Source organism: Trachinotus anak, unplaced genomic scaffold, assembly GCF_046630095.1.
Source record: "Trachinotus anak isolate AG129_WGS33_773 ecotype Australia unplaced genomic scaffold, CSIRO_AGI_Tana_v1 ptg000011l, whole genome shotgun sequence".
Classification (NCBI taxonomy): Eukaryota; Metazoa; Chordata; class Actinopteri; order Carangiformes; family Carangidae; genus Trachinotus; species Trachinotus anak.
Window position 1 is genome coordinate 16548544 of NW_027273862.1, and position 12231 is coordinate 16560774.

At 38.5% G+C, this 12231-nt stretch overlaps 1 protein-coding gene across 1 annotated transcript; it reads right to left on the bottom strand.

The window, feature by feature from the left end:
- Window positions 1–3157: 3157 nt before the first annotated feature.
- Window positions 3158–12019, bottom strand: tmem41b (transmembrane protein 41B). Its single transcript, XM_071488483.1, has 7 exons — window positions 11817–12019; window positions 9403–9520; window positions 8097–8225; window positions 7208–7301; window positions 6326–6430; window positions 5614–5752; window positions 3158–5527 (listed from the first exon to the last, which is right to left on the bottom strand). The coding sequence occupies exons 1-7, from the start codon at window positions 11911–11913 to the stop codon at window positions 5358–5360; spliced, it is 852 nt and encodes a 283-aa protein (XP_071344584.1). The 5' UTR covers window positions 11914–12019; the 3' UTR covers window positions 3158–5357.
- Window positions 12020–12231: the final 212 nt, after the last annotated feature.

Here is a 12231-nt window from a genome sequence, read left to right on the forward strand (position 1 = left end):
ACTTTTATTTCTATGGTGGAAAGATTAAAAGGCCTTTTCATGTCTGTCATTCTGAGTTGTTAAAGTAGGAAAGACAGGTATTACTAACAACACTGACAGTGGCTCTGCTTTATTTAAGTGTCACACTAAGTCATGACAGTGTGACAGTGAGAAAGCATGAACAATAGCAGATAAAAGGAATTCAGCCATCATTCATTTTATTATTTACACTTGTGCTTTTCCTACTGTCAAATTACCGGCTGTGAAAAAGCTCTATTCGATGTTTAAACGTTTCTGAGTATTCTGTCTCCTCTTATGTACCTGACAAAAGGCAAATTTGGTCTGAAATGCTACACCTTCTTCACATAGTAAAGAATACACTTTGTAATGACTGTTTCAAATGTCTTTTGGGAAATTTAATGAACAGTAATAAAGTTTTTAGACTTAGCACCTGATTAATACATCCCAATTTCCCCTATATGACATATCTGATATAAAAATTGTAAAATTTTTAATGTATAAGACTCATTGTTTTATGGGTCACCACTGTAGCCTATACATTACGCCTACACATGATGAAACATGATAAAAATACATCATGCTGTGATCAGATACATAATGATTAACATTTTGCCTAGCAAAAACAATCCCTTGATCAGTATAGTCTTCTTCAATTCAATTCAATTCAATTTTATTTGTATAGCGCCAAATCATAATATACATTATCTCAAGGCACTTTACAGGGTAAGGTCAAGACCTTACTTTGTTACAGAGAAAAACCCAACAGTTCCCACAACGAGCAAGCGCTTGGCGACAGGGGGGAGGAAAAACTCCCTTTTAACAGGAAGAAACCTCCAACAGAACCGGGCTCAGGGTGGGCGGCCGTCTGCCTCGACCGGTTGGGTTTAGGGGAAGATAGAAAGAGGGGGAGGGGGAGGAGAGGGGAGAGAAGAGAGAGAGACCAGGAACAGCTGTGTCGGTAATGGCGTTATTAATAATAAAGACAGGTAATAGTAATAGTAAAGATGAGTAGTGGTGGATCTGGATCCTGCTGTTCCCGAGGCAGAGATACCTGCAGAATGAGGACAGAGAGAGGGAGAGAGAGGAGAAGCACAAAACTACGGGAGAGAAAAAAAAAAAAAAAAAACAAAGTTAATGGCATGAAGTCATTGAGAGAGAGCGGGGGAGAGAGACAGAAATAGGGAGAGAGCGCCCAGTGAATCATGGGAATCCCCCAGCAGTTTAGCTCTATAGCAGCATAGCTAAGGGATGGGTCAGGACATACCGGAGCCAGCCCTAACTATAAGCTTTACTAAACAGGACAGTTTTAAGTCTGATCTTAAAGGTAGAGAGGGTGTCTGCCTCCCGAACCCACACTGGGAGCTGGTTCCACAGGAGAGGAGCCTGATAGCTGAAGGCTCTGCCCCCCCCATTCTACTCTTACAAACTCTGGGAACCACAAGTTGACCTGCATTTAGAGAGCGAAGTGTCCTATTGGGAAAATAGGGAACTATAAGCTCTCCAAGGTACGATGGTGCCTGACCATTAATGGCTTTGTAGGTGAGGAGGAGGATTTTAAATTCGATTCTGGATTTTACAGGGAGCCAATGCAGAGAGGCTAACACAGGAGATGTTTCTTAGTTGGTTTCTTAGTGGTTATTATGTGTGGGCCATGTTATTTATTTGCAGCGGTGAAAATACTAATTTGAGATAGGCCACTTGTAGCCAGGGGCAGAAAAAAAAATAAAAATAAAAATTGGCCCACACAAAATTTGTCCCTGCTCAGCCCACTCTCTGGACAATTTGCAGAGGGGGGGGGGGGGTTTAAATGTTTATAGATCACTGATACACTAACATTTGGACGCACCAACTGGAGCCAGGCTACACACACATGCAATAAAATAACACTGCCTATACCCAAAATCAACTACATGAGGGCGTATTTGCAAAAAGATATGACAAGCGAATTTCAACTAGAGAGTCGCTACAGCAGATGGAGAAATACAGGGACAAGGTCTGTCATTTTTTTTTTTTTTTAGTTTTTGTTTCATTATAGCAGGAAAAAAGATCTGACTTGTGGGTAGTTTCTAAGCTAATTAAACAAAAAAAAAAAAAACAGTAAGCCATCATATTAATGACTCTCTCCCTCTCTCTCTCTCTCAACTTTTCATTAGTTTCAGAGCATGTTTTTTGTCCATGTCTTTTTAACGCACTGATACAGGAGCTAGAGGCTACGTCCGCCTTCATCCGTTTCATCTCGTTTTAGCGTGTGTGTGTGTGTGTGTGTGGACGACATTTCACAGGGTTTTTCGCACCTACACCACATTCGGCCAGGTCCAATCAAATCAAAAGCCACGACTCTTAGATATGACAAACCTGTAATAAATAATTATCCCAGACAGGCTAAAGACTCTTTAAAACCTTACTCTCTTTGTGAAAATGCAAACCAGGGACACTTCACTGCTTTTTTTTCCCCGCGTCTGGACCACATCAGATTGGGACCATGTCGAAAACCATTACACTTGTGTCAAATCTTGTCTTTTTATTTCCATTTTATTTTTTCTGATTCTGATAAATTGGGCAGCTGTAGAATACTGCCTCCAAAACGAGCACTCTGAGAATAAAGTTTTTGAGCTGCCCAAATGTTTCATTTCTGGCTTTTATAGCTTTAGTGCAATTGTTATTCCTGGTAAATCTAACTCCTGTGTTATTCCCTCAGTGGACTCAATAATTCATTAACCAGTTCACCATTAAATATGTTTAGATCCATCTGGTTTCACTGAAGTCATACTCCTGTCCCTTAGGAATGCTCTCCACTTCATTTGTGATATGGGCAATATCAACACCAGGTGGCACTAAACCATCACTATTGGTGAGTATATGATCGCATTTGCTCATGGTTTAATGGTCAAGCTAAAGCAAGCAATGGCTGGGCTAATGTCAGACAAATGTTTTATGTGTCAGTGAAGTTTGCTGCATGTTCTGTGATCCTAAAAAGCAAACAAGAACCCAATCTATCCACAAACTAACTACATACCTGCAGGGAATCCCCAAGTTTAAAAGAAAAATCTGTATTCATCATATATAATGGGATTATTTCATTGTTATACTTTGTTGATAGTTCTCTGCAGCCCGATTAAATGTGCTCTTCACAGGTAATTCTCAGAACACAGTCATATTCTGTAAAGATCAATTTAATGATTCAATAAATATAAAAACAAATAATAAATTTGATTAGATAGGACAGAAATGTGCAATCTGTAAACACTTCATACTGCAATACATCACTGCTCAGTACAAAATAATACTGCCTTTTGAAATGTTAACAGAGGGTTACACAAGAATTACCTCACATCTTTGATAGGACAAACACCACCAAAAACGTATCTAATTTGAGTATGTCCAGAATAAATTCAATTATTTACCAAATAGGAAAAAAAGATCATCTAGCTTCTATTTAAATATGAAGAAAAATATTTTTAGGGCCAGTTTTAAACATTTACTTGTAGACTTAACCACCTGCATTTTCCAGAGACAACAATAAACTTCAGGTGTACAAATGCAGATCTCTCCTAAACAAGTAAGAACTTTAAAAACAACCCAGCAGTCAAAATGTACGAGAGACGTTTATATTAAGACATTAATACCCTCACATATAATCGTTCAAGTTTTACACAAATTGATGTTAATGTAGTCGTTTCAAATCTGGGTTTGAGAGGTTAATAATCTTACAGTAGTACACAGTAAATCTGTTGAGTATTAAGACATTAAAGTAAAAACAGGAAATCTCAAAATGCACCAAACCATCTACAATTGTAAGAGATTAAAGAACAAGGTCATATAAGATTTGTAACCTCCATGTGTATTCACTGCAGCAAGCTCTGGTGACAATCATTAAGTTAGCAAAAAAAACAAAACAAAAAACACACACAAAAAAACAACAACAAACAAAAAAAAAACACCAACAACATCTAAATGAAAAAAAATCAGTAAGCTTTTATAGCACAGGACAGAACTAGCCATTCAAAACCATTTCAAGAACACAAACTAACATAAATCAGGCAACATATGTTTCTCCTGGTGAAGAATGGAAGCAGTAGAGGCAAAGTAAGGCTTGGATACCTCACAATCTGTTGACGGCACTGGCACATCATCCACAGCATGGACATCTCAGTTGTGTACTGGCATAGCAAACAAAATCATGGGGCAGAGACAAGCACACACACACAATCTGAGTACACACCTACAAGTGTGTATGTCAATATCACTATATGCAAAACCTGAGAGCCCATCTTACTCTGGATTTTTCAAATTAACAGACCACGATGAATCTGTTTAGCTTTTTACCAACTGTTCTGGATTGTGTGCATCTTACCACACATGAAGCAGCTGTGTTGACATAATCCATAGTCACTTCTTAATTTAAAAAATTTGAATTGGGCAAAGGTTCGTGTTTGGCATTCTGCAGTCCCAATGTCCTGTGAGGAAGAGACATGGGTTAACTAAAAATGGGGTTGTGTGGCAGTGGATCCAGGCACCTTTCTAAAAAGAACATGGGAAACCACCCACATGTCAGCAAAAGTAGCACTTACTAAGATCAGTCACTGCATTTTTATTCCCTGCTATTTTATCCTTTCCTCACTGCACATTTGCCACGGCAAGCACCAGGTGTCAAAGCTGACTTTAAAAACAAAAAAGGACTTTCAACAGTAGTGTGACTATTATTGCTGTGGTGGTATACTTCATTAGGGTTAAAATTAGACACAAGCATGTCAAAATAATATCAAAAAATGGGAACTAAAGGTGCTACAAATAGGATGTAGTACATGAAAAGCTACTGCCAAAGGGGAAAAAATATGTTTGCAATGGCCCGAGGAAGCTACTGATGACATTGCTTTGAAAAGAGAAAACAAGCTAGAATGTTTTCCTCATGAAAAGTAAGCCATATAAAATAACTGGTTGCTGCATTTTTTTTTAAAATCCAAGTATCAGAAAAAATGTTTTTTACTTTGACATCCTACCAGTAGCACCTTTAATTGTCTGCCAATCACACTATAATGAGCAGTGATTTAATATAAACAAAAAACGCAGTTTCTCTCATTCACAAGATGTGCCACAATCAACAACATAATTCACAGAAACCAAAAGAAACTTGTTCAAGCAGCAGCCAGTTAACACCTTACTTAACATCAGGAACAACCCACCACTGCATGCATTCTGAGGTCAATGAGTGCTTGTTGTGCCAGTGATCAGAGGTCCTCCCACCAGCACCACACCAGCCCCAGCAGCAACTTGAGTGACAGCTGCATGTTCCTGAGCCGAGGGAAGGGGATGTTGGGATCAATCAGCAGATGAGGTTCTGAGGTGTTTACAGTGCTCTACTCTAGTTTCTGCTGCAGCTTTTTCTGGAAGCAGACGGGCAAGATCGAGAGCACAGCCAGAACACCGAGCACGGCCAGAGAATTCCAGGATACAGCCTCGCCAGCTGTGGTCAGTTTGTACAGTGTTGTACCTGCGTTGATTGCTACAAAGGATGGTGGTGCCACTCCTGTGAATCAGCCAGGTTGAGTACAGGTGAATCGGTGGTAACAAATGACACCAAAATTAAACAAAGGAAGATACAAACAGTCTTACCGAGAAAGGTACCTATGAAGAAAACCCCCAAAGGCACATTGATGACAGGTGAGGTGATGTTGATGAACCAGTTGGGGAGAAAGGGGGTTATCCTCAGGAAGATGATGTAATTAATTAAATGATCTCTATGTTTGTCAACCTGCCGGCAAAAAGTCATGAACAGAATATTTCTTTAGTCACAAAATACTGTAACTTAAAACTGTTGATCGGTGGTGGTGTTTTACAGTCAATAAACATTAGATACAATCCAAATATAATACTGTAGCACTCCAATACAGCAAAAAGCTGCAACAATCTAAACATTCACTGATTAAAGGTTCTCAAGTGTGATGATCCGCTGCTTTTCATTGTCATATCTGATTATAAACTGAATCATTTTGGGTATTGGTTGAATAAAACAAGTAATTTGACTACATCATATTGGACTTTGGGAAACTCTTTTACTATTTTATAGACCAAACAATTCATCAGTTAATCAAAAAAGATAATCAATAATAGTTGCAGCCCAACCTTTGTCATGATAGAAATTTCAGTGAGTTACATAACACTTTATGTTTTTAGTACTTGCTTTTGGTTAAACCAACTTCACCCTCCAAAATTCCATTAAAGTTGAAGAAACAGCACTCACAAAGTGTCAATAAACACTGAAAAATATAACTGCTTTTACTGATACGCCTTCAGTTTACAGTGTATTTTCTGTTTAAGCTCTTACCTGTTGGGACCATTTCTGTGCTTTCTCTGTGAGATATTTATAGACAATGGGTCTGCCCACCAGATATGACAGCATATAGCAAAAGGAGGCACCCAGGCCGGAGCACTGCCAACAGACAAAACATAAGATATAGAAGATATAGGCAACGACCATCTCAAAGCTGGAGTAAATAAAACATTGGTTACTTCTTCACGTACATATGTGAAGTTTCCCTGAAAATTATTAGCATACTCTGGAAATGTAACTAAAAAACTAAAAGCCCACTAAAGACACCAAACAAATGCTTCCATGATCTCCATATCCCACCATTGTTTTTTAACTTTTACTAGCAGTCAGGTAGTGTAACATTGAATGTACAGTAAGTGGTTTCAGAGAACAGGCTGTGTGTCCTCACACATTAACCACTGCCCTTCCTGGTTGTCACAACAAAAATATTATGTGTTAGTGTCTGTCCGCCATCAAAGAACAAGGACTTCCTCAGCACTCACCATGTTTTTACCAACGTTAAATGACAGAGGATCAAAACCAGTGCAGGGGAGGAGAAAAAGTGCGGTGAGATCAATCTGGTAACTTTACAGTCCAGTTGCAAAAACTACAGTAAAAAGATGGATAAATCCTCACAATAGAAATCTTGTTGAGAATGTTGTCATAGATAGACTCTGAAGCATTTGAAGGTGGAATTTTCCTTTAAAGATATAACAACAGCCACTACTACTTGTTTATGGTTATTTACATTTAAGATGCATAATTCGTTCTCGCAAAAGAGAGAATGCGTTTTTAAATCCTTACATACTGAAGCCTTTCTTGTGTAAGCAATTTCAGCACATAGTTATTTATAATACATATGTTTTCAATCACACATTTCATACAGTCCTTACTCACCAAGCAGACTAAGAAAAGAGCCAAGGGGAAAGGGTAGAGATATCCAGACAGGATGCTGAGGAAGATTGATCCAGGGATTGCAAATGTCTGGAGGCTGACAAAAGTGTCAAGGTAAATGACTTTACAAAAACATACAATTATTACAAAGGCATGCCCATGTTAATTCAAATAAATTAACAACAATAATAAATACAGCAAAGCATATTCCTCTAAATACTTTAGCCTACTGGTCTTTCTCTCGAATCTTTGATTTGCTGTTGTACATGTTAAGTGAAAAGAAATAGAAGACATGAATGAATAGTACTGGTATGTTTAGCAGTTAGATTTACACTGGATTTGTTTCCCTATTCTCAGTCCTATTGAAAGAGCAACTGGTCATCTTCTGTCTGCACATCCAAGCCAGTGCTCATTTACACCTCTTTACAGAAGATATGACATATTTTGGAGCCAAAGTCTCATTGCCTTGATTCAGAAACTACACTCTTGACATTCATGTAAGGAATGACTGAGATGATATCTATGTGATGCTGCTTCAGCTGGAGGAGATGCTGCTGGACAGGTTTTATATAAGCGCAAACATGGTAATACTTTGTAAGGATTGGCTGGTAGAAGAGGGTTAGGATTCAAGAAGACAGCTGAAAGAAGCTACAGCCAGTGTTTGTTGTGTTGGCATCCCAACATCAAGAAGCCAAAACTGATCAATTGTTCTGGGCCTGGAAATCTGCTAAACTGCTCTCAGACGTTGCTGACCTCACTCAATGGCAAATAAATGTAATTAAATTGTTGCTACAAATGATCACTGCAACCACTTTAAAGGCTGCTTTGTTCTGAATCAATAGGAGATGAGATATGTTTTTCCAAAAGCTGCATGTGTTTTCTCCAAGGATACAAAACATATGTTGCAAAGTAGGCCACCAAGACTTGGGTGTAGTAGGTGTCTTTGTATTTGGACAACACAGTTCCCAAAGCTTTGGCATCGTCCATGTCTTTAGGGATCTTAATTTTCTCCATTTCGTCACTGAAAAAAAAAACAAACAAAAAACATAGTCTTAAATCATACATCGATTAAAGAAACATTTTCAGTTTGTTTTTATTTTATCACAATATTACCCTTTTTGACGATCTCCAAGCTGGCTTCTATAAACTGTACCAAGCAGAGAGTTTGGAGATGCTTTAAGCTGCATTTGATATTGCTGAAAATAATAGGGTTCTTGACCGGTTTACGAGGTGCATGAATAGAGAGGCTGAACTGCATATGCATGGTTTTATTCTCATGGGTCAAACTAAACACTCAGTATGACTATAAAGTTTCATGTTTCATAAAATGCTGGTCTGCTCCAATCGTTGGTGTTGCTTTCTGCTATATCTCTCATTAACTGAGAGATGGGGGTAGAGATTTCAAAATTTTCTCCCAGATAACAATGACTAAACAGATTTTTTTTAAAGATGTTCTAGATACTGTTACATGAATATAAAAAACTTGATTGCTCAAAATGCCACTATAAAATCATATCTCACCATTTCTAGGTTTTTGTATGATCATTTTTAGCATATTTCCTTTATCAACTGACACCTGACATTGTAGAGAGCGACAAACAAGGGCAGAGGCCCTGTTCAGAGTAAGTACAGGTGTGAATGGGAGGTAATTCATTCTGGAATCTGTGATACAAACATCCATAATCTTGTGATACAAACGTCCACAACCCCCTGCACAGTTAACACTATAACACATGTAAAGTTAGGGCAAGGTGTATATTTTGTAAATATTACGCCTATTGTACTGTCTTCTAACTGCATGTGTCATGTGACTGTTTTAGTCCACTCATGATCGAGTGATTCAGCAGCACTGAATTTATTTTGGTAAAAATAACCCAAAAGATTCAGTGCTTCCTTCAGATCCAATTAGTGCTTCTTCTTTTTTAGTGAAAATAAAAGTTTATGGATTTCACAAGAAAACCAGAGACAATGCAACATTACATCACTGCGCTGTGTGCAAATCCTTTTGTAACTGCTCAAAAAGTTGGTTTACACTTTTAGTGCAACCAAAAAAAAAAAAAACAAAAAAAAGCCTAAAGTCTTTTACATTTTAAATACAAATTAAGACTATTATTGTGACTACAAAATGAGTCCTATTTTCCAAGAAATAATTCATCCCTAACATTTAACCAAGTTTAATCATCCAAAAGGCAACTTACTCAGGAAGCTCTGGGAAGTTCCGGTAGACCAGGTACATGACTGAGGCAGAGCAGGTAAAGATAGAAACCAGAATCAGGAGAGACATGCGTGCTGAGCCCCCTGCATTATGTTGAACCTCTGTTGGGAAGGAGAATAGAATTTGTCATAAAAACAAACAAACTAGCCACCAGGAAGCCTTGTGTAATTTGCTCATGACTTTTGCATCATTTGTTGAAGCCTCTGCAGGGAACTGAGCCTCCCCATGAGACATGACACACTCTTGCTTTTGTTGAGACAGTCTGCAGTTCAATCATGCTTTGAGTAAACACTATGGAAATAGCAGCTGTAATATGTAATTTCAGGTGTCAGTTAAAGATTCACTTTTTTTTTTTTTTTTTTTTTTTAAACAGCTACAGCACATTAGGGACATAACCGAGAGAAAAAATAGGAAGCCAGAGGCAAGTTACAAATTAACAGTAATTATAACTGATTAACAAATCAGCACAGGAATTAAAGCTGAACATTCCCACGCAGATATTTGCAATTCCAGTATACATATTCCTCTAAGTGCCAATGACAATGAATCATATTTCTAAAGCCAGGACTCCTGGTAGCAGATTGACCAAATCTGTTACCTAAACTCAGTTTGAGCTTGTTGTGTATTGTCACAAATGTTATTCTGAATTACATTTGAAAGCAATTCATAACAACAAAACTCCTGTTAAAAAAAACTTTGTGGACCATATAGCCTTGCTTAATGTTAGTTCCACGAGTAAGAATTGCTTCACACAGCCTTGCCATCAGCTCACAGGGTTTTTTCTGCTGTTCCTGTCATGGCGCTGTCACGGTCACAGGTATTTTGATGGCAGGGTTTTGTTGATAGAACAACTGATCGCACTGCTGCCCCTATAGAAAAGGGTTTTCTCATCAGGAGCCAAAGCATACTATGGCTATATACAAGCAAATTTATTGTGTCATCATTTATATCCAGATAACATTTTAGGCTTTAAAGTACACACAACAGTTCTGCAACTAATTAATTACAGGTAAAAAAAAATAAATAAAAAGAATCTGCTCATAATGTAACAGTGTGGTTGCATTAAGGCAATAATTGTTTTATTCCATCAACACACAAAAAATATTTTTTGTTAGTAGTACAAATAAGAATCCCATCATAACAGTGCTATCTGATAAGACATTAAATATTTCACTTTTGAAGTCATGAAAACCTTGGACTATATGGAGATATTGATCTGTAAATGAGTTTTGGGAGTTTTGTGTAGAGTGGGAGACAATGGAGGTCTAGCTATGTGTTCCTGACTGATGGAATTATATCTCCTTCATAGCAGCTTTGTTTTTGTATCTTTCCTTTGTGATTTTATCTCAAGATAAACTAGATCTGTGTGTTTCTCAAGTGAGTATTTCCATTTTATACATCTATTCTACTACATTTCAGAGAAGCACTGCACTTTTCACTCCACACCATTCATCTGAGTCAGACCTGACGTAAACATGGTCTTTGGTGATCGGATCACAGGTTGACAGTTCACACCTGGCATTAAAATGCGTCTCAAGTGATAACTTGTGATCGGATCTCACTTCCCCCCTTTATATATGCAAATTAACGCGTATACGTGGTTGTTTGTGGCAGTTTTTGTAGCAAGTTCAGAAGGGTCAGTTGTAAATGTGTTTACTAGAGTGTCTCCTACATCTGTCCTTAGGGCTGTCCACTTGTGATCGGATCACCAGAGCAGATATTAACAGTAGGTCTGAACAGGGCCTGTAGTTACTGGTTAATGTACAGATTAAGATTTTACACACAACACATGTAATAAGGATGGTAAATTATAATGTACTATTATAATGTACTGAAATATGCCACAGTGTATAAAATAGTATATAAAATTGTTTGGCCTAATTTACAGCTACGTTTGATACTGTCAGCACATTTTGCTAAAAATATGACACTTGTACATAAGATTTTCAGTGCAGGTCTTTTATTTGTAATGTAGCATTTTCGCAGAGTTGTAGTTCTCCTTTCACCTCAGTGGATAATCTGAAAACTGAAAACGTCTAAGCTTTTACGTCTAGATTTTGCTCTCGTTTCAATATTCAGGGTGGTATAATCACATCCACAGCCCTTCTAGCGTCAACGAGCCGGCTGTGAATTGTAGTTTAGCCACTTCAAAACTACGACGTTATGTTTTTATTAGCTCTGACGGCTTTAAGATGGCAATCTAAGTCGTAATCGCTCATTTTAAATTTTAAACCTCAGCTTCGGCTTTGCAATAAACAGCCACCTCAAAGCAGAGATAACACTGGCGAGTCGTTATATTGCTTAGTCGATCTATAAGTATTAGCTTTCTTCTGCTTTGCTGTGCATTCAGGTTAACAGTCAGTGAGCTAACGGTTAGCCACCGCCGGCTGGACCTACCTTTCAGCACCTGCGAGTCACTGGTATTCGCCTTCACCTCCTCCTGTGCCGGGGACAACCCGTCGGTCTCTCGTCTTTCCCTCCGCTTTTTGGCCATTTTCTGAGATAATGTCGAGGTCAACGGGAGGACCGACGTGTGTTACTGCGACAGCCGGCGGGTGTGAGTGACACCAGCCTGCTGACGCGTTACTGACGCTGACCTTTAACCTCCACATCCAGCAGCACCGGCGACTGCAGCGCCCCCAGCGAGAGGGAGCCAGCTACCGCCCTGAAGTCCCGTCAAAACCCGGATCAAAACACCCCCACCACCGCCGTGACGTTATTCAGCCCACAAAACACACACGAAAGTCCAACTTGTTTGGATAATTAACCTCATATCAGAACAGGTATTCAGTAATTTTTATCTAGATTATAA